At 53.6% G+C, this 22,069-nt stretch overlaps 1 protein-coding gene and 2 long non-coding RNA genes across 6 annotated transcripts in view; 2 read left to right on the forward strand and 1 right to left on the reverse strand.

Annotated features, from left to right (window-relative positions):
* FOXK1 (forkhead box K1) overlaps positions 1 to 17,474 on the forward strand; it is a 68,844-nt gene extending 51,370 nt beyond the window's left edge. For 2 of the 3 annotated variants that reach the window (XM_049902851.1, XM_049902852.1), the window contains exons 3-9: positions 7,245 to 7,401; positions 8,327 to 8,473; positions 9,883 to 10,076; positions 10,774 to 10,940; positions 11,053 to 11,337; positions 12,161 to 12,385; positions 12,946 to 17,474. In XM_049902851.1, the coding sequence (XP_049758808.1) occupies positions 7,245 to 7,401; positions 8,327 to 8,473; positions 9,883 to 10,076; positions 10,774 to 10,940; positions 11,053 to 11,337; positions 12,161 to 12,385; positions 12,946 to 13,217 (1,447 nt within the window). In that variant the 3' untranslated portion in view covers positions 13,218 to 17,474. The remainder of the gene's footprint in view (positions 1 to 7,244; positions 7,402 to 8,326; positions 8,474 to 9,882; positions 10,077 to 10,773; positions 10,941 to 11,052; positions 11,338 to 12,160; positions 12,386 to 12,945) is intronic. The other variant, XM_049902853.1, reaches the window with a different exon arrangement.
* Positions 17,475 to 18,618: 1,144 nt separating this feature from the next.
* On the reverse strand, positions 18,619 to 20,362 carry LOC126087279 (uncharacterized). Its single transcript, XR_007519705.1, has 3 exons — positions 20,307 to 20,362; positions 19,891 to 20,178; positions 18,619 to 18,671 (listed from the first exon to the last, which is right to left on the reverse strand). It is a non-coding gene; the product is annotated as an uncharacterized LOC126087279 (long non-coding RNA).
* Positions 20,010 to 21,283, forward strand: LOC126087278 (uncharacterized). Of its 2 annotated transcripts, none has more exons than XR_007519703.1 (3): positions 20,010 to 20,089; positions 20,218 to 20,601; positions 20,666 to 21,283. It is a non-coding gene; the product is annotated as an uncharacterized LOC126087278 (long non-coding RNA). The 2 variants fall into 2 exon arrangements; XR_007519704.1 differs by having other exon boundaries at positions 20,730 to 21,283.
* The last annotated feature ends 786 nt before the right edge of the window (positions 21,284 to 22,069 follow it).

Here is a 22,069-nt window from a genome sequence, read left to right on the forward strand (position 1 = left end):
GGAAGGGAGGAAAAGACAGGGCACCTGGCTCGCTCACCCTCGCCTCCCATTCCTCCTCCTTCTCCCCCTCCTCTTCTCTGCCCCCATTACCCTCTACCCTCCCCTTACCAAATCTGTCCCCTACCTGCTCAGTCTGACATCTGGAGACCCAGGTGCAATTTTGTTCCTTCCGGAGCCAGTGCCTCCACCCCTGTCCTGAGCCCCTTCCTGGTCCAGCTGTGAGGAGCCAGCTAACCTGTGGGAGCTGTGGCCGCCATCAACAGCCCAGCCACTCTCCTCCTCCTCCCCCTCCTGCCCTTTAGTCGGTTTCCCCACAGCTCTGCCAGGAGCCTCCCCCTGCCCTGTGAATGTTGTGGGTGGCGGGATGGGGTGGGGGAGGTTTTTGTTTTTTCTTTTTTTCCTGCCCTGAAGTATTCTACCCAGAAATTGAATGAACTCTCTTTGAAACAAAGTCGGCTACGTTAGGCAACATTTTATTGACCTTTTTCTTCTTGCAAAGGATTACAGTGTTTTTAGGGGAGAATAAACTGGTTAATCATTTAATGAGTTTGATCAGTCAGGGATAGGAACCACCTGAAAGTGCCCTCCAAGCTAAGTTTTAAGAAAACAGCTGAAAGTAAACCCGAGAAAAGGCACTGCCCAGGAAGAGTGATTGATTTGACTCATAATGGCAAGATTTCAGGAACCATTTCTTTAAAAAGGCTTTTTAAAATTTTTCCAATATGGAGATCAAAAACGAAGATAATTTGGTGGGATTTAGCAAATGTAAGCAATGCATCATGAAAAATAAAAATTCAGCAACTAGCTGCTGAGGCTGCTTATGTACAACGAAACACCTCATGGGATTTGGTTTCTTAGCTTAGAGGTTTAGGGTCATGGTTTCATGGGACATCCCAGTTAATTGGTCTAGTAATGTGTTTAGTGCTTCTGTTCCACCTCCTAGTTCCTTACTTAGTGCCCGGGGTCTTAAAAGCCTGCAGGTGGCCATCCAAGGCATAATTAATTGGTCTCTATTCGCCTGCAGCAACAGAGGAAGAAGGAAAGCCAGGAATAGAAGGATATGGAATGTGTGGCTAACTGCCTCCTTTGCCACGAGACCAGAACTGGATGTTGCCTGACTACCATTACTGAACATATTGATCACAGATTCCATAGAAGAATCCTGATCAAAAGGGGGAAAATACAGAACAGCATTTCAAATGCTCACGAACTCTAGACTTTCTGGAGCCATAAAGGGTGCATGAACCCCTGAAACTATTGCCCTGGGATAATCTTTAAACCAAAAATACCCCCCTGAAGTCTTCTTAAAACCAAAAAAAAAAAAAAAGTTTAGTTTAACTAGTAAGAAATGTCTGCCTTGAGCATCATGGTCTTTTAAGATCTGTCAATATGGAATCAAATTGACAACAACAACTACAAAGATTAGACAGGGACCTTAGGGGTCATGAGTTTATGTTAATGGGGGAGAACAACTCAGAAAAGGAGGGTGAGAGTGGTTGCACAACTCAAAGAAGGTAGTCGGTGTCATTGAATTGTACATGTAGAAACGGTCGAATTGGTGTATGTTTTACTGTACATATTCTCAACAACAAAATACGATTATATATATATATTTTTTTTTAAGTTTAAGCAACCGACTTCAAAATTTAAGCAACTTTTAGTCATAGCCCTTAAACTCAGTGCTGCTTTATTGCTAGATGAAGCCCAGCTCTGACTCAGTTGATGTTGTTCTGTGACATTAGCCCCTTCTCGCTGTGTGGTCCTTTGGGTTTGTCAGTTCTTGGGTCCCGGATCTGCATTAGAAACGGGCTTGTTTTTCCTGCAAACTCTGGCTCCTTCCTTCAGAGGGGCTCCTGCTGTTTCAGAGTTCCTAGCGGTAACCTTTCCTGCTGTTCTCAGCCTGACTTCAGACAGGAGTGGGGTGGTGGTGGTGGTAGTTGACATCGAGTCAATTCCGACTCATGACCACCCACATGTACAGGGTAGAACTATTCCTTAGGGTTTTCAAGGCTGTGACCTTTTGGAAGCAGATGGCCAGGTCTTTCTTTTGAAGCACCTTGAGTGGCCATTGTCCCTTTCCTGTACCTGTGGCCCCCACCCCACCCAGACCTTGAGCCTCTTCCTGTCTGAAAACTCAGAGGAAATAAAAATAGGTTCATCCACACAGAAAGGTCGGGCCCCCTGCTCTGAAACAAACCCATGTGTCCTGTTCATTTTCCCTTCTGCCTGAATCTGTCCCAGGGGCGTGCTTTGATTCACAATGTTGAGAGCGGGTGACCTGGGTGCTCGAATGTCTGTCTCTGCTGGCAGCCAGGGCCAGGATGCTAGCATCTCTCGGTGAACCTCACTGGGGCTGTCCTGAGGGACACACCCACGTTCTGTCTGACTTGTACACCCCAGGCAGCCTGGTGTATGCTTTTGTGTGGGCACGTGCTGTGGGATAGAGAGCACTTCCCAGACCTCACAGGCTGGGTTAACGGAAGAGCCTGGGGAGCAGAGGACAGAGGACTCTGGGCTGGGGGGCCACGGATGTCAGCAGGCACCCCGAACCTGCAGGGCCGGGGCATCAGCTCTGGTCCTCCTTGCATCTGAAGAACAGTGAACTGTGCAGGCCAGCTTGCTGACTGTTGCTCACCAGAGCTAAGCAGTTCAGAAACTTAGTCTTGTAGCTAGCTCCCAGGATTTCTCAGCATTGCCTTATGTTAAGGTGCTACAAAAGCCATTGAAGGTAGCCTAAGAAATATGCCTCTAAATTTGCTTTTTCATACTACGGAATACCATATTGCTTTATACAAAACTCTACATTTCAGAAAACTCACACTTCCCATAATGACACTCTCAGGGACAATTCACATGGTCACCTTCCCCAAACATTTTCCTTCATTGACCTACCATGTTGTCCCTTGTTATTTCTTCTCAGAAAAATCTTCTAGGATCCATGGTCCTTCTCCTGTCACATCACGTCTTCAGGTTTTCAGTGGCTGCATGATGTCCCACTTACGGATCCGCCGTAGTTTGTTAGCCAGTTCCCTACTGAGGGATGTGTGAGTGGTTTTCATTTTTTCACTCCTGCAGGCAGTGCTGTGATACCTTCTTGTAGAATCCCAGTCATGTCTAGGGAGTAAGAGGACTTTTCCAAAATGTCTAAATATCTTACACCGAGGTGGTAGAGTTCTCAGATGTGGTTATTTTGTTAAGAGTATGCCCTTTACGGTCAGGAGCCACGGGATTTTAAGAACAATCATGATAACAGAACACTGTTCAGAGCTGTGCTAGGGGCCCGGTGAATGTCATACCCTTTAATCTCGGCAGTAACCTATATTCTCTCTACAGAGAATATAAAAGGATCGTGTGTTGTGTCCATCAGCTGCCCACAGGAAGAGTGGTGGTATGGATTCATTTCCTTCAAATTTTTTAAAGTTTATTTTTATTAATGTAATACACACACATTGTTTAAGAACTCAGATGAGTCTGCAAGGCTATGATGAAAAACTTGCCATCATGCCCACACCCAGAGGCAGTCTCTCAGAACCTCTCGCTGTTTCTTCTGGGATCTGACCACAAACGTCAGAGTGAAAGCCTTACATGGCTGTTCCGTGATTGTGTGGAGTACATACTGACTCCTTAGCTGGACGTGAAGGAGTTAGCTCTCCCACCCTCCCCATAAGATGACAGCATCATTGTTTGCCTAATCAGTGTTATAGCACCTTCTTTATAATACCTGGGCCATGATGATACTGCTCTGCCGTTGTCTGTCTTGGACGTTTGGCTCTGTTTTTTCCCTTGGTGTTGACATTTGCCCCCTTTCTGTGTTTGGTTCAATCTGTGTCCCTCTTGTTGATGCCCAGGTGCGTGGCTGTGCTCTGTGATGGCACGTGGGTCGCCATTCCTCCTGTTTAAGCCCATGGCTTTCCCCTGGACTGTGAAAACCTCCCCTGGAGCCACTGCCTTTGAGCTCTGCCCTTCCCAGGAATCCTCTCTGTCCTGATTGGTTCCTTTGCTTTATTGGACAACATCCACCAGTGGCTTCCTGGGAAAGGAACATTTTAAAAAAGCCTTCCGCCCGTGGAAATGATCTTTATTCTCCATCCACACTACATAGTTTACTGGCTAGAGAATTCTAAAGCCCAGGAACAAGTTGCCCTTGAGTTGGCGCCAACTCGTGGTGCCCCACGTGTGTCAGAATAGAACTGTGTTTTGTAGGTTTTCAATGGCTGATTTGTTGGAAGTAGATCACCAGGCCTTTCTTCCAAGGTGCCTCTGGGTCGACTCGAACTGCCATCCTTCTTGGTTAGCAGCCGAGCACATAAACCATTTGCACCACCCAGGGGCTGCTTGTAAGACTTAGACACATTTCTTTTCCTGTGAAGCTGCTTGGTCTTCTCAGATACTGGTGGACTTGATACAGTGTTTCTGCCAGGTGGGTCAGTGACAGGCACAGAGGTTACAGGGGGGCAGGGCTGTTGGGGGCCAGTGCCAGTCCTGTTCTGCCCCAATCTACACACGCCTGCCCTGGGGATGGGTGACCCCGTGAGAGGAGCTTGCTGCTGTGACCACCTTAAACATCCTCACCCAAGACACACGTGACATGGGGGGTTTTTCCCTGAAAGGGGGAACCAGTGACTAATGGTCTAAAGTGCAAGTCCAACTTCATTTCCATTTTTAACCCTTGAATCAGGAAGAGAAAGCCTTCGTTTCTGTGAGGCTTAGGGGTTGTTTCATCTGGCCTGTGCCCCTTGACCCTGCCTGAGTCCAGACTTCCTGCAGATCTGGGCCTGGGCAGGCAGAGGCCTTGTTAGGGTCTCCCGTGAAATCGATCTCGGGCTGTGGGGTCTGGGTGCCCCGTGCAGGCCTCAGGGCGTCCTTGTGTGGGGAACAGCGGCTCTCCCAGTGTCTCTTCTCCTTCCTGTCCCCTGAGGAGATACATGTGCGCATTTATACTTCATTTTTAAGAACTTTTGTCAAATTAATGACTCAGGGAGTTTTCAGTAGTGGGGTGAAACTGTCCATGTGAGACTCTGCGTTTGTTGGTTGGTTTTCATTTTCCTCTGAACAATCCCAAAGGTATGGGCCTGGCTGTAGGGCTCAGATGCCTGTCCCCTCCACCACTGCCCTGCCCCCAGCCTCCCTATCCCCCCCACCCCCCACCCCCGCCCCAACAGCGCCTGGAACACTCAGAACCATGAGTCGGGCATTTTGTAGCTCTGCCGTGGGCCACGCACGGGCTGTAGGGTCTCTCACTCTCTGCCTTTCCTGTCTAGATGGAGGTTTGACATCAGGGCTCATTTGGCACGAGCACCGCTTGCTAGGAGAGGACAGCTGAGTGGGGTTCGTTGGGAAGTCAGGTCCTCTGAAGCCCAGGAGAGCCCTGTGAACACACACACGCCGTCCTGACCAGCAGCCCCTCAAAGGCCTGTGAGCCAGAACTGCAGCCTGCACCAGGCCTGCTGTGCCCCTGGGGGAGCAGTGCCCTTCTCTCCTGTACGAGGTGCCTGAGCCTCATTCATCGTCCCGTTTGAATCAGCCTCTGGGGAGCAACAGCCCTGTCTTTGGGTTTTGCCGTCTGAGGTTCAGATGTAAATTTTCAACGATTACCGATTTCCTCTGGATATTTTGTAACAGAAATGATTTCACAGTTCAATCTTTGAGGTGGTTTGATGACCAAAATCTATCTTAGTAAATTAGAGGAAATAGGCCAAACTTATCATTGCTCAACTGAACGAAGAATTCCTACTGGAGCGGGCCTGGCCACAGTGTTCAGGGAGCCTCTGTTCTCGTGGGGGAGCCGAGGTCACTGTGGCGGTGGCCCTATCCCTGCCTCGGACTTAATGGTGTGTGTTGAGTGGAGAGGTCCCTGGTGGCTTATACAGTTGGTGTTCGACTGCTTACAGAAAGGTTGGAAGTTCAAAACCACCCAGCTGCACCAAGGAAGAAAGGCCTGGCAGTCTTCTTCCATACAGATTACAACCAAGAAAACCCTATGGAGCAGTTCTACTCTGTCACATGGGGTTGTCATGAGTCTGAGGAGACTTGGTGGTGATGGGTTTGATTTGTCTTTTTTGTGGCTGAGTTGAGAGGTTGCAACGCAGAGCAGCCTCAGATAAGGGACGTCAGCTGTTTCCACCCTGTTCACTTGGTTGTCATTTTCAGCTGTGGACTGCTGCCGCAGCCAAGGAAAACAGGAAGGAGACTGAACTGTGCCATGTTCTGGTCGAAGGGGGTGCTGTGGCTCACAGGAAGCTCCTTAGTTGTGCCGACTCTTCCCTGGGGATAGTGTCTCCAGGAGGCCCATGTGCGTCACTGCCCGTCACTACCCCCAACGGCCTACCCTCAGTCCAGTGGGGGCATGTCCTCTGACCACGTGTGCCCATGTGCAGTTATTCTGTGACTATCACTGCGAGGGTGTCCTGTGTCCCAAGCTTTTCCTTACACTGCCACCTTGTGGACAGTGTGAATACTGAACAATCATCCTTGTCACTGTTGGGAAAAAAAAAAACAAAAACTCATTTTGATGGAGTTGACTAGCCTCCTGGTGACCCCATGAATGTCCGAGTAGAACGGTGCTCCAGAGGGCTTTCAGTGGCTGTAATCTTATGGAAACAGATCACCAGGACTTTCTTCCACAGTGCCGCTGGGTGGACTTGAACTACTAACCTTTCAATTAGCAGCTGAGTGTGCAACCATTTTGCCACCCAGAGACCTGTGGCGGTGGCTTTAGGGGCCTGGCTTTAGGGCTCAGATGCCTGTCCCCTCCACCACTGCCCTGCCCCCAGCCTCCCCACCCCCCCACCCCCCACCCCCGCCTAGAGCCCACCCACCACCTCCCTGCAAGAGCCCTTCAGTGCCTGGCGTGGCTGACCGCAGAGCGCCTGAAGTTGGGGCTCCTTCCTCAGGTCCTGCTTTGGGGGGAGGCACTTGCTGAAACCTCTTAGTCACACCAGGCTCACCCTGCCCACTGCCACCCCTGCCGGTCCTGCTCCCGGGAACAGGACAATGGACCAGACTGTGCAGAGCCCAGGCAGCCACGGCCTGTGACCAGAGTCAGTGCCACAATGCGATGCAGTGTGCCTGCAGCCTCTGGAGTCCTGGTCTTGGTGTCCAGAGGGCTCCTGCAGAGGGCGATGGGTGTGGAATCAGAAGGTGCAGATTTTCCTTTCCCTTCTTCCCGGTGGCTCCTGACCCCCGCTCCTGCCTAGCGCCTCTCTCAGGAGCGCGGATTCACAAGGCATCTTCTCTCTCCCCAGTGTTCCCAACTCCTGCCCTGCCAGCCCACGTGGCGCAGGGTCTTCCGGCTACCGCTTCGTCCAGAACGTGACCTCGGACCTGCAGCTGGCCGCGGAGTTTGCTGCCAAGGCTGCATCAGAGCAGCAGGCAGACGCTTCTGGAGGGGACAGCCCAAAGGTCAGAGGGCGCGCTGTGCACCCACACATAGGCGCGGGCACCACTGTCTTAGTCTCCTGATATTGCCATAACCAAAATGCCACAGGGGGCAGGTGTTTGTTCTCGCAAAGCTCAGGGAGCTGGGAGTCAGAATTCAGGGTGTGGCTCTAGGGAGAGGGGCCTCCCTGGTCTATTTGAGCTTCCAGTGGCTTCCAGCGATCCCTGGCGTTCAGGGGGGTGGTAGACAGGTCCTCAGCATGAGCTGTCCCTTCCCGTTCCCGTCTCCGCCTCCCCCCCCCCCCCCCCCCCCCCCCGTCTCTCTTTTGCTGTTTACAACTCAGAGGAGGTCAGGTTGAGGACCTAAGTTACTGTTTATGTCCTTATTAACATAACAAAAGAAACCCCTATTTCCAAGCAGGGTCATGTTTACAGGTATGAGGGTTAGAACTGGGGGGACTCACTGCAATCCATAACAACCACGGACATTTTCTGTCCTTACCATGCCTGCATAATGTACTTTGGTCATTTGCTGATGACTTGTCCTTGGTACCCATGAGTGATACCCCCTCCTGACTGTGTCCTTATTCCGTCTGCTGTTGACAGACCTGCTTCTGAGAGGCTTAATTACAGCCTCTGAGAGGAGCAGCAGGTATCTTCCATATGACCTCGTGTCTTGGCTCATGCCCAGCTGATAGCAATGGTTTTTAATCAGTTGGTAGAGGAGATGAGACACCTCAGAATGAAATTATGAGGAAGACCTAATTTTTCCTTCCTGTGAGGCAGGCACGGCTCTTCCTAGTTTGGTGCAAGCCCACTGAGGGTGTCATTGGGATTGATGTAACCAGACTTACACATCCTGGTGGGAAGACTTGACTCTATATCATGAGTCATTGGGACCATGGGACATTCTCCAGCTAACACCGTGTTTGTCCTCTGTTCTCTGCAGGACGAGTCAAAGCCCCCCTACTCGTATGCGCAGCTCATTGTGCAGGCCATCTCCTCGGCCCAGGACAGACAGCTGACACTAAGCGGGATCTATGCCCACATCACCAAGCATTACCCCTACTACCGGACCGCTGACAAGGGCTGGCAGGTAAGGCTGGGTGCCCTCCGACCTCGCTGGACCGATGGCAGGAATGCCGCTCTGCCTAAAAGCAACCTGGAAAGGGACAGGGGATGTCCCCGTTGATTATGGTGGTCTGGCTAAAGTGTGTTAGAGCTGCAGCTGTACCAAGTCTAACATCCTCCTAAGTTTGGGTTGTTATTGATGGGGTGCCATCAAGTCAATTCTGACTCATAGCGACCTCACGTGACAGAGCAGACCTTCCCCGAAGGGTTTTCTAGCGGTAATCTGGGCAGGTCGTCGGGCCTCTTCTGCCTTGGAGCCACTGGGTGGGTTTGACCAGATGACCTCTCGGTTAGCAGCCAAGGGCTTAACATTTGTGTCAAGTTTGCATCAGTGGTTAGTGTTCCCCCTTCTGATGTCCGGAAACATGAAGATTGGAATATACCAGGTTACATGTCTGTGTTTGCTGTGTATTCTGTAATCCTGTGCTAGTTTAGAAGTGTACCATCTGCGTTGTTTATATACAGTATGTCTGCATGAACGATGGTCTCTTGCCGAGGACAGAAGTACCGCTGTCTGCATGTTGTGCTCATTGACGTTTTATCTATAGCTGATGTTTTCAGTTCACTGATTTATTCAGTAGTCATTTTGAGTGCTGCTCGATCCGGTCTTTTCTTTCTCTTGACATGCTCCCAGATCAGGGCATGTCTTTCTTTTTGCTTTCTCTGTCAAGAATGGCAATGCTCCCGTGTTGGATTTTTTTTTGTTTTTTTGAAGATAAACAGCAAAACAGATCAGTTCAACAATTTCCACATGTACAGTTCAGTGACATTCTTCAAATTGTGCTACCTTTCTCTATATTCTTTTCCAAATTGTTTTACCATCATCAACACAAAGTCACTGTCCCCTAAGCTTCTTACCTAACCTTTCGAGTTGTTGTTAATTTGATCTCATGTAGATAGTTCTTTAAAAGACCACAACGCTCAAGGCAGACATTCTTTTCTAGTTAAGCTAAACTGTTGTTTTGATTTAAAGATTACTTCAAGGGAGTCATTTTAGTTTAAGGTTTAAAGATTATCTCAGGGCAATTATTTTGTGGGGGTCATCCAGTCTCCATGGTCCAGGGATTTGAATTTCTGGTCCACATTGTCTCCCCTTTTGGTCAGGATTCCTCTGTAGTCCTGTGCTGGATTTTGATAGGGAAAAACCACCACTGTGCTTTGCGGTTTGCCAGTGAAGCCAGTACACCAGCACCGAGGGCTGATGCCGTGATATGCATAACGTGCTTTCCCTTTAGTTCTCACGTCTGTTGTTTTCAGGCCCCTTTGTGACTCTGTAGCCGTGTCTCTGGATCATTTGGCATCAGGGGCATGGGCTAGGCGGAGGTTTGTTTGCCGATCTGCGCAGTCATGGTGGACCTGTCTGCTTCCCTGCAGAATTCCATTCGACACAACCTCTCTCTGAACCGTTACTTTATCAAAGTCCCACGTTCCCAGGAGGAGCCTGGGAAGGGTTCTTTTTGGCGAATAGACCCTGCCTCAGAAGCCAAACTCGTGGAGCAGGCATTCCGGAAACGGAGGCAGAGAGGCGTCTCCTGCTTCCGGACCCCCTTCGGGCCCCTGTCATCCAGGTAAGCCCTGCTCTGCACTGGCTCAGCATCTGCAGGCTGTGGGGGAGCGCAGCGCCCAGGACAGAGGATTGTGTTTAGATTTACAGTGTTGTTTTGGGCACTTAAAAATTCAACCCTCGCCCGAGAGAATGCCTAGGGACTGACGAGCCTCTGTGGTAGTCAAGGAAGGTAGTGAGCAAACCGCTAACTCCTCCAGCATGTAAGTTCTTAGAACCTGACGCGGGCGGAGCGGCACGAGCGGTGTTTAGAAGCGTGAAGAACGTCAGCAGGGTATGGTTACAGCCATTCTGGTGGAGCCAGGCTCTGGGTGGGAGGAGACCCCGTAAGGTGCAGGGACAGACGAGGGCGAGACGGTGGCGGCAGCTTGACAGCGATGCGTGCTGTCATGCCATGGTGCTCCAGGCTCCTTGTGCCCTCTTAAGCTCACTGTGCCTGCACGCAGCCACGGTCCCTACAGAAGCCAGGCCACATCCCAGGAGATTGGTGGGCCTTTGAGTAAATACACGCTCCTGTTGGAAGCCACAAACAGCCCACGTTTAGTGGGGCTTTAAATGCCAGGTCTCTGTGTCAGGGCAGGTTGTCGCTGCCAGGAGTTTTGGAGTGGTACATGTCGTAGGGGCCGAGGGAAGGACGTGTTGGTGTTTTGTTCACTGTCCTTCTCTCAAGTCAGACTGACAGCTATGGTCTTTTTCCCCAGGAGTGCTCCTGCCTCGCCCACCCACCCTGGGCTCGTGTCTCCGCGCTCCAGTGGCTTGCAGACCCCAGAGTGTCTGTCCCGGGAAGGCTCACCCATTCCACACGATCCGGATTTTGGGTCAAAGTTAGCGTCTGTTCCTGAGTACCGGTATTCTCAAAGTGCGCCTGGTGAGGACCGTGTCTGTCCTTGTGTCAAAGGCAGCAGGACTCGGCACGGTGGGAGGGGGCCGGGAGCTGCTCTCGGCCCCGCCACAGCCTGACGCGCCCCTTCTGTACCCAGGCTCGCCAGTCAGCGCCCAGCCAGTCATCATGGCAGTGCCACCCCGGCCGTCCAGCCTGGTCGCCAAGCCCGTCGCCTACATGCCGGCCTCCATTGTGGCCTCCCAGCAGCCCTCAGGCCACGCGATCCATGTGGTGCAGCAGGCGCCGACCGTCACCATGGTCAGGGTGGTCACCACGTCCGCCAGCTCCACCAATGGTTACATCCTGGCTAGCCAGGGCATGCCCAGCAGTGCCCACGACGCCCCAGGCACGGCTGTGCTGGACCTGGGCAGCGAGGCCAGAGGTAACATGGTCAGGAAGCCCGTGCAGTTCGGGTCTCAGGGAACTTTAGTCAGGGTCAAGACCTGGGGGTTCCAGGGTGGCAGGGGCTTTAGGGGTCTGTCCTTCTACATCCATGCTGACTCTTCTCCTGAGCTGTCCCCAGCTGTCTGGGAGCGCCACTGACATGTGGCACTTCCTTGGATTTCGTTTTCACCTCAACGGGACATGGAGTGAAGTTGTGGGTTGTGCATCCAGTGGAATGTAACTTTTTCTGAGGGAGGAGGGCAGCCCTGGGAAGGTGGCTCCTTGGGTCCCAGAGAGGAGCCTCTCAGCGGCATTTCCAGCAGAACATAGAAACCTGGGTCTGGGAGTGAACGGGTAAACACTGCTGAGACGCAGCCCATGCTGCAGAGTCCTGGGTCTGGGAGTGAGCAGGCAAACACTGAGATGCAGCCTGCACTGTGGAGCCCTCTTGGGCCCTTACGTTGAGCAGAACCTGCTTTTGGTTATCCCACCATTGGCTTCATCTCTCAGAAATCTCTTAATACTGTCACAATGGAAAATGCATTTTGGTAAAAGACTAAGTTACAATGGTAAAATCACTTCATTTCAAATATTGTATTTTTTTTCTCAGATTAAATTTGAGGTGGCTAAAGTTCAAGGTGTTCAAACTTTTTTCTAAAGCCTATTCATCATCTTTATCTGAAAACACATTTCATCAGTGAGCTTCCTTTCTGAGAGCCAGGCTGCTGGGAGCCCCCAGCCTAGTGCCTGCAGGCTGCCTGCTGCGCAGCCAAAACACATAGCCACCAGGAGTCGGGTCTGATGCATGTCCTATCCTCTAGGCCTGGAGGAGAAGCCCACCATCGCCTTTGCCACCATCCCTGCAGCTAGCCGTGTCATCCAGACGGTGGCCAGCCAGATGGCCCCGGGCGTCCCCGGACACACAGTCACCATACTGCAGCCAGCCACTCCGGTGACCCTTGGGCAGCACCACCTGCCGGTACGGGCAGTCACCCAGAACGGGAAGCACGCTGCTCCCACCAGCGGCCTGGCCAGCAGCGCTTACGGTGAGGCCCAGGGGGTGGGCTCAGCAGAGAGTGCCAGGGACAGAGGCAGAGCCCACAGGACCCGAGGCCTGCGGCGGGAAGGGGGTCAGCAGGAGGAAGTCAGAGCTGCAGCCACTGGACAGCAGATGTGTGGGAGGGCTTAAGTGGGTGTGGAGTTCAGGGCAGGTGGCACTTCTGTGAGGAGGCACAAAGGAGCCAGGAGCGAGCCTTCTCGTGGTGGCTGGCACGGGGAAAGGCGGGTAGGTTGAGGGGGCAGTGGCACACAGACAGGTCGGGGTATCCAGGATCTTGGGCTCTTACACACAGCATGCACGGAGCAGTGAGAGCAGGGGAGGGGACTGGGGAGCAGGGGTCAGGCAGGGCAGGGATCGCTGCCACATACAGACCTCACCTTCCTCTACCTGACCTGCGGGCCTGAGGGCTTGGTGTGGGGGTGTGAGGGGCCGTGGCCTCAGCCGGGAGGGTGACACGCTGCCCTCCAGCAGGTGATGTGGCCTGTGCTTGGGAAGGTAGGTGCTGGTCCTTGCTGGCCCCCACTCACAGCCTGTTTCTTCCCCCAGCCCTTACAAGCCCCCTGCAGCTCCTCGCGGCCCAGGCCAGCTCGTCAACTCCTGTGGTGGTGACCCGCGTGTGCGAGGTGGGGCCTGAGGAGCCACCAGCTGTGGTCACAGCGGCTGCCACCCCCACCACTGCTGCCCCCGCTGCTGCCGTCTCCCCCACTGGGGAGCCCGAGGTCAAGCGATCCCGGGTGGAGGAGCCCGGTGGGACAGCTGCCGCACAAGCCGGCGTGATCGCGGCCACTGGCCCCCAGGGCCCAGGCTCCGGAGAGTGACAGCCCCATGTTGTGGATCTGGAGCGGGGGTGCGGCCGAGCCCGCTGCTCCCACGGACGTGTGTGGGCAATGCAGCCTGGAGTCCGCAGTGCCCAACGTGTAAGGAGCAACCCACCACACACCCAGGACATGCGGTTGCTCCTCCTTTTATTCTGCCCTCCCCGTGGTCAAACACAAACATAAACACATTCAGACAACCGATTGTATGGTTCTGGAAATTCTTTTCTTCTTCTCCCTTCACACCTTCTCTTCCCCCAGCCTGGCTCTCGGGGGCACAGAGGGGAAGGTTGTAGTCCAGCATCCGAGGAATGTACCCCAGCAGATCTGCTGTGAGGAGCAGGCTGCCCTCTGTCCACGACCCGGCACCCCCGTCCTCTCAGCTTAGTGGGCACGGAAGGAGTGTCATCCGGAAGACTACACAGCACTGGAGGGACGGATGTGGCCTGGCCACAGCAGGCCCACGAGGCTGCACTCAGGAGCAAAGACACAGGCAGGGCACAGCAGGTTGCCCTGCTTCTGATGGCGTGGGATGCCTCAGAGCTGTCAGCATTAACCTGGGGTCTGATGTGGCTCTCGGACCCCACACACTCCGTGTTACGTGTCAGCATGGAATTCAGGTGCAGTCGCAAGGCAGAGGCAAACACGTGTTTCTAAGGCTCCTTCATGGATGGTTCACGGTGTCAGTCGGGCACCTGCTGGCCTCGTCCCCTCAGGGGTGGACCTGCCTCTGTGTGAACTCCGAGGAAGACAAGGTGGAAGGTCAGCCCAAGCCGGTAGGCCAGGGCCCCCCACCCTCACGTCGCATCAGCTCAAATTTGGGGCTCCTGGTACTGGAGGTAAAAGGAGGTTACTGGCTCGAAGTGGAAGAGAGGGCCACAAGGACATTGGCGGGGTCGCTCTGACGGGGACGAGCAGCAGCCTGGCTCTGTGCCTGAGGCCAGGGCCACACCTGCAGTGGGACCTGGTCATTCTGCCCTTCAGCCAAATCAGTTTCACTTATGCCCAGCGCCTGCCTGCTGTTAGAAGTCAGAGTTGTCTCTTCTGCCTAAAAGCACCAGGGCCCCGAGTCAGCAGGAAGGAAACTACCTCCTGGAGCAGCGTGGAGGTAGTGTGCCTACCCCAGCCCACGTCACTGGTTGTTGAGTCCTGTCGTAACGTGGTGAGAGACCACGCCCTCCCAGTTCCTCGGATGGCCTCCTGCACCCCACTGCCCCTGAGGTCCAGGCCCCACGAGTAGGCCAAGCCCAGGCCAACATACTTGTAGCCGGTTTGGGGTAGAATCGCAAGCCCCTCAGCTGCCCCTGGAGAGCGTGTTCAGGAAACAGTGGGTACGTCTGTGTAAAAGTTGATCCGAAGACTGCCAGACTTTCTGGCATTGATTCTTACAGCTGTGGCCACAACCAGAGACAGCAACATCACAATCTAAGCAAGCCTGGGAATCTTGGAAGAAACAGGCTTCTCTGGGAGCCCACCTGTCCTCTCCCCGAGTGCTGGGCCACCAGGCTTTCCTTTGGAGGCAGCTGAGGGGCAGAGCAGACAGTCACACAAGAGTAGCCTCGGGCCGGGCTGTTCTGGCTTAAAATGGTTTTAAGGAGCTGCAGGCAAGTTGGATGTTTTCAGCTGGGTGCGACCGGGCGCCGGTCCCTGCAGGTTGCGGGCTGCAGGGCTCTGCCTACCTTGATGTCCACACAGCCAGCATCACTGAGGCCACCTTGGCCCCCACCATGGGCATCAAGGCCCCCCAGCACTCCCTCTGCTGAGTGGGGGGGGCACGCCTTCCGGGCTGTTGTTCAGACCCTCAGACCGGTCATTTCTATGGCACTAAACTTTAGATGGAAATGAGCTTCTATGTGGCGTCCACTCCCATTGCCAACGGTAAAGCTCAGAGGGGAGGGGACGGGCTGGTGTCAGTGTGTGTGAGTGTGTCATTGAGGTCGAGGCCACCATTGAATGGGGGTGTGCTCTGCGCCTCCTATGCATCTGTGTTCTGTGTGAACGTCCGCCCTGCAGCGACATTTCCCGATCCGTGGCCTCACAGCCCAGGGCCTGGACGGTGCTTCTGGTTCCCCTGCTGTGCTTCTGTGTCTCCTGGTGCCCTCCTGATGCTGCCTGTGGCACCTGCAGGGGTGGCATGTGCTTCTAGGCTGGGTGACTGCCTGGGTGCGCCACCTGTGAGAGCTGGTACAGTCTGCAGGGGACACCTGGAGTGGCCACAGACAGCTCAAGGAGTTTTGGCCTCTGCCCAATCTGACCGTTTGCTTTCCTGACATTGGCAAGTTTGGTTTCTGTCCATTAGGAGTGCCAGCTCCATACACCAGCTATGGTTCAGGAGGAGAGAGTGACAGGACAGGGGTCACAGAGGCCAAGGGCCCATGGGAGGCTGCCCTGCGCAGGGTCTGCAGTCTTAGCTTTGCTGGGCCCAAGAGGAGCAAAGGGTTAGGGGATGGGTCCTGTGGAGTCAGTTCAGACCTAGAGTGGGGCCAGGGGGTGAGGCCTCGGTGGTTCGTAAATAAGGAGCTTCTTGACAGGGGCTTGGTCACTGGCCAGGTTGCCTGCCCGGCTGGTTCCACAACCTGACCTGGAACCAAGAGCCAGAAGGCCCTGGAAGGGCCAGTGCCCAGAGGAGAGGCAGCCCCAGCCAAAGAGGCTGCCCAGCACCCCAGAGCTGAGCATGTGATGGCCTCCAGGAGCCCTGAGCAAAGGGGCCAGGAGAACCCCCACGTCAGGGGTGGCCATTCATTCCACAGTGTGTGCAGCGCTGGAGCATTGTTCTTCCTGGACTGCGGGGGTGGGTGACCCAGCTAGTGCCTTCCCTCTGCCCCCATGGTCCTGCTGGGGACTCACACTTGCTTTACTCTCAGGCACTGTGGCCCCTGGGGAGCTGACTCCAGAGCACACAGGTCAGCCACCCTCCTGATGGCCTGGTTGTGCCTAATGGGGGGCTTGCTGTTTGCATTTTCTTTCTTTTCGATATAACAGCAAAGCCAAATCTGACAGGTGAAGATGAATTCCTGAGTTACGTGTGACCCTTAGATGGACACGCTGTTTCTGGAGCCGGGGGAAAGCGACCAGGTGGTGCCTCGCTTCCTGTGGACAGATGGCTCTCACAGCCCCCGGGCCCCTGTCTGCACCTCAGTGGGCTGTGAGGCAGGCTCAAGGGCACGGGCCATGTCCCGTTCACTCTCATTTCTGCTGAAATGAAAAGGACAGCCCGGGAATATCTTGGGGCTGAGACGGGACTCTCCATGCGGGCTGTGATGTAACAACTCTGTACCTTTGTTGGGCAGCTCAGAAGGAGGAGGACGGTCTTCTGGCTTTGGTGTTTTTCTGGCACATGGTTAGCTTCTGTCTTTATAGACACAAAGAACAGACCTTGTTTAAAAAAAGGACTGGTATCGAATGTGAGAAAGCGTCAGAAAAGAAGAAAGGGCTCCCTGTAGCTTTTAGAAGTAAGTCCAGTGGGAGCGGTGAGGATTTGTTTCTCCTTTGAAGTTGCTGATTCTTTTTTGCACTTACCGTCTCCATCCACCCTGGATGCCCAGGGTTGTCCTCTGTGCTCCGGGCCCTCCTGAGGGGAGGCAGGAGAAAGAAGTTGGCCCCTGAGGAGGCTGTGCACTTCTGGGTGGCTGAGAGGGAGACAGTCCGTGTGCAGGGACACGGCTGGCTCTGGCTCATTCCAGTGCTGAATGGCGCACTGCTTGTTCTAGAATAAGCTACAAGATGGCTGTGAGACTCTTTGCAGACAGGAAGAGCCCCGGAGCATTGAGGGCAGCCTGGTCCATGGGGTGGGAGGAAGCTGCCGGAAGCCCAGACTGGGCCATCCTCCTGGTTTTGGCTCAGAGTGGAATGTGTTTGCCCAAAGCCTGGTTGTGAGCCCCTCCCAACCCGTGATACCTCTGCCCAGACGCAATATCATGGCTTAAGAATAACGTAATGTTCCCCTGGGAGCTGCTATGAAGACAGGACCAGGCTTCCGGGACCAGTTGGTGGGGGGAGGGGGCCCCCACGTCTTGGTTCTTTGAGGGAGCAGATAGGTGCAGTGGTGGCCCTCGACCACTGTCCGTGTCCCCGTACTTTATACTTGCCTTTAGTTCCTAGACCCTGGCCCCAGCCCTGACTTTCCATGTTAAGGTTTTTCAATGCTCAGGACACGGTTCTCTCGTCCAGCACTTATGTTCTCGCAGGGGTCTGCTGCAGGACGTTTTCTTGGAGGACCAGAAGCTGCTGCTGCAGTGGGGTGTGGGGGAGAAGTGAGGATGGTACTCTGGGAGGGGGGGACAGGGTGGGGGGGAGGTGAATGGGGGAGAGGGGCACACAGTGCGCAGGGGAGAGGTGGTGTGGACGGTGCGCAGGCCAGGGGATGGTGTGTGGGGTGAGGAGATGGTGGTGCTCCATGAGGCAGAGGTGGGGATGGCACTCTGGGGGGGAGGGGGATGGTATGTGGGAGTGAGGTAGGGACGGGGGACAGTGTACAGGGGAGAAGTTGTAGGGACTGTGTGCGGGGCCGGGGGGAGGCACCGTCCCTCCTGCGGTGGTGGGGTGGCCATGCACCTGGAGGGTACCGGCTCTCCCTGGCCTTGTGAGGCCGGAGTCCTGCCTGGGAGTGGGTGTAGTCAGGTCTTGGTGGTCATGCCTGCTCCATCCTAAAGCCCCGGATGAGAGCAGCTTAGAAGGATGGGGTTCTGGGGTACAGCCCTGGGCATCACCTCTGAACAGGTAGAACGTGGGCACATTTCACTGACTGAAAAAAAAAAAAACTCCCTGTTAACTTTCACCCTCAGCCATCTCTGCCGTGGGCTCTTCCTGGCCCAGTAAACCCCCTTCTCGGAAGGGCTGCGGCCCCCTGGACTGCTGTTGGTGGGACTTTCCTTGACATGCCTTCCAAGCCCCCGCCCCAGGGAGTGCGGAGGTGCCGGTCCAGTCGAGGTCCTGCTCGGTAGCACTTGCCCTTCCAGGCTGTTCTCTGTAGTCAGGGGAGCTTTGGGAACCCTCTCACGAGCTTCTGAGCCCGTTGACCGGACCCTGGGGTGGACCATCTCCAGCACGAGGTCAGCTGGCCTGGGGGATATCAGAGCTGTGCCCACGGCCTCCTAAGCCCCAGCCTCTTGACTTTTGGTCTGACTGGTCCAGATTTTTCTTTTAACGCTAAACTTTTTAAAATTTAAAATCAGATATTTTAGGTTTGACACCTTCCTCCTTCCCTCCCTTCCTTCCTCACTTCCTTTCAGGAAAGGCTTTGAATACCTAGTGTACCTTAATTTATGTGGCTTGATTGCAGTTTCAGGAGGAAGGGTGGGGAGGAACGAGAAGAGACTGTCCCCTTAGATTTCGCCACGTGCAGGCTCGCGAGCTAAACGTGTCGGAAGACCATGGGGCCACCACTGTGTCCCCAGCCTGAGGAGGGGCTAAAGCTGGTTCTGAGATTTCCTGCTTCTGATCTGAATGAGAATTCTCCTGTAAAAACAATTTGGGGGGGAGGTATTGTTAGGGGTGTGTGTGTGTATGCGCGTGCGTGTGCGCTTCTTTTTTGTGGCTGTCTAAAGTATTTCTCACAATCTGTTTAATAATCAGTGCTTTAAGAAGCTGCGGTATCCTATAAAGTGGAAATTTAGGCTCTCTCGCATGTCAGGTGGCATCACAACGTCGGTGGGTGACCGCTGTGTGCAGGAGAGTGTAGTTGGGGACTAGGAGGAGTTGACCAGGTGGCCAAGGGGCAGCCAGCACGGGTCACACAGTGGAGACTGGGCCAGCTGGTTTTCATTTCAAATGGGATACAGTATTTTTTTAATAAGGAGCCATACTTTTTTTAAAAGTTCAAGATCTGAATGTGATTTCTAATTGTCAGACGTTAACGTTTTAAAGCTATAACAAAGTTTAAAATTTCTACTTTTTTTTCCATTTATTTTAACTGTTCTGTTATTATCTATTAAATTGTTGTACTTGGACGGGGAACTTTTGTTTCTCCTCTTAGCATTTGTTTCTATAACCAGAAATAAAATTATATATTAAAGACACGACAGCCCCAGGCTCTGTGTAGTCCTTGGCGGGCTGCTGAGAGGGGTGGCTGGGACTTCCAGCCTGTCCCGCTACTGCCTGGGGTGAGCACGGGCCCACGAACAGGCAGCTACTGGGGGTCTCCCTTCTCTCATTGCTTCTCGGAAGAAGCAAACTGGCAAAGAGGGTGAGGTCCGTGGGTCCCTGCGTTTCCTGGGACCCCCTGGCCCCTGGGGAGCGAGCATCAGTAGCCCAGCCCGAGTCTGCCCCTCGGAGGAGACAGTGGGGCCGTTGTCTGGCTGTGTGGCACTTGGAGCCTGGGAGAGGACAGCCACAGGTGCCCAGCACTGCCTCCGCCGAGCCTCTTGCCCACCAGCTGAGAATGATGCCTCCCCGTGTCTGTTTCAAGCAGGTGGGGCTCACACTGGGTGCTGGGGGCAGAGGGCACCCAGCCAAGGAACTTGGGCTGGATCTGGGGGTCGGCAGCCCAGGTTCCAGGGCCTGCTCTGCTGTTGAGCTGCACGACCTGAAACTGCAGCAGGGATCACCCACCACAGAGCACGTCCCGGGGCGAGGGAGGAAGGACCTGCCAAGCCCCCTGCTCCGCGGGAGTAGGACATCGGGCCCGGGCCGCTGGCCACTCCGACCCAGGGCTCCACAGCATGTGTCACGGACATACCCGTCAGGTTCTGTGCTGCTGGCCACTCCGACCCGGGGCTCCATAGCATGTGTCACGGACATACCCGTCAGGTTCTGTGCTGCTGGCCACTCCGACCCGGGGCTCCATAGCATGTGTCACGGACATACCCGTCAGGTTCTGTGTTGCTGGCCACTCCGACCCGGGGCTCCATAGCATGTGTCACGGACATATCCGTCAGGTTCTGTGCCGCTGGCCACTCCGACCCGGGGCTCCATAGCATGTGTCACGGACATACCCGTCAGGTTCTGTGCTGCTGGCCACTCCGACCTGGGGCTCCATAGCATGTGTCACGGACATATCCGTCAGGTTCTGTGCTGCTGGCCACTCCGACCCGGGGCTCCATAGCATGTGTCACGGACATATCCGTCAGGTTCTGTGTTGTTGGCCACCCTGACCCGGGGCTCCATAGCATGTGTCACGGACATACCCGTCAGGTTCTGTGTTGCTGGCCACTCCGACCCGGGGCTCCATAGCATGTGTCACGGACATATCCGTCAGGTTCTGTGCTGCTGGCCACTCCGACCCGGGGCTCCATAGCATGTGTCACGGACATATCCGTCAGGTTCTGTGCTGCTGGCCACTCCGACCCGGGGCTCCATAGCATGTGTCACGGACATATCCGTCAGGTTCTGTGCTGCTGGCCACTCCGACCCGGGGCTCCATAGCATGTGTCACGGACATATCCGTCAGGTTCTGTGCTGCTGGCCACTCCGACCCGGGGCTCCATAGCATGTGTCACGGACATATCTGTCAGGTTCTGTGTTGTTGGCCACCCTGACCCGGGGCTCCATAGCATGTGTCACGGACATATCCGTCAGGTTCTGTGTTGCTGGCCACTCCGACCCGGGGCTCCATAGCATGTGTCACGGACATACCCGTCAGGTTCTGTGTTGTTGGTACCTGTGGTTCACAATCTCATGTAAGTAAATCGCATAACATGCCTGTTGTCAGACGTACAGGGGTCTTCAGCTGCTCCTTCAGGTGACCCCATTCCTACATAAAATTCGAAGCCTTGGCATCACATTGGCAGAGTCATATTTTAAGCAGGGCTTCAAACCTATTCATTTCTAATGCTAATGCAGCTGGTTAGGGACCGATTCTGGGAACCGCTAGTAAAGTTGTGGTTCTTAAAATTTATCATACATAAGAGCCACCTGGGGATCTTGTTAAACTGTAGATTCCAATTCGGTTTATCCGGTGGAAATGCAAATTCTCAGCTGGGGTTCGAACTTGAATGAACGGGTTTGAAGCCCTAATTTTAAGATTCAAGCCAAATAGCAAGCAAGAATGAAAGTTTCCTCCAGGGAGCTACATGGGCTAATTAGCGTTTTTTTTTTTTTTTTTTTTCCCAATTTTTTTAAGATTTTGTAATTAAGACAACCATTTTTCTCTAGTAAGATGTTAAAATCGCATTTTACACAAATGTAGATTTTTTTGGGAAACAGGTCAGGTATTCCCCTTGGTAATTTTTTTTTTTTTTAATATAACCTGGTGTGTGCATGCGTGCACGCGTGTGTGGGTGCATGCATAGGGGTGGGGATGATTCCTAGGACGTACGTATGTGTCCCATCCATTAGCTCCCCTGTGAATCAGGAGAATAAAGAGAAATGGTTCCACCAAAAGACATATAAGAATGTACTTTGCAGCTTTATTCACAATTGCCAAAACTTGGAACCAACGCAGATATTCATCAATAGAGTGGACAACGTGTCGTAAGTTGATATCATCACGTAAGTACACGGTGATTTAAAAAAAAAAAAAAACTGGCTACAATACAGCAATGTGGATGACTCACCAGCCTTCAGAGTGAAAGAAAGATCAGAAGATGAACACTGTGTGGCTCCAGATACAGGACAGGTACAAAGAAGCAAAGCCGACCTCTGGTGAAGGTGACGGAGACGGAGTGAGGATGGTGGTGGCCGGGGTGGTGGCAGGGGGGAGCCTCCTGGGGAGCTGGGAATGTTCTTTGTCTTGATCTGGGCGGCACCGGAAGGGTTTATCACAGGGATGTTATGGAGTCAGCCTACAACAGCGGATTGTTAAATTTTCAGGAACTTTGTGAGCTGGCTGGTAACATGGCCATTATTAAAACGTAAATTATGTAAACTTAGTTAAATAAGTTACGTTAAAAATAAAGGTAACAAATACTCGAGATCCA

The sequence above is a fragment of the Elephas maximus genome, chromosome 12 (genome assembly GCF_024166365.1).
Source record: "Elephas maximus indicus isolate mEleMax1 chromosome 12, mEleMax1 primary haplotype, whole genome shotgun sequence".
Taxonomy (NCBI): domain Eukaryota; kingdom Metazoa; phylum Chordata; class Mammalia; order Proboscidea; family Elephantidae; genus Elephas; species Elephas maximus.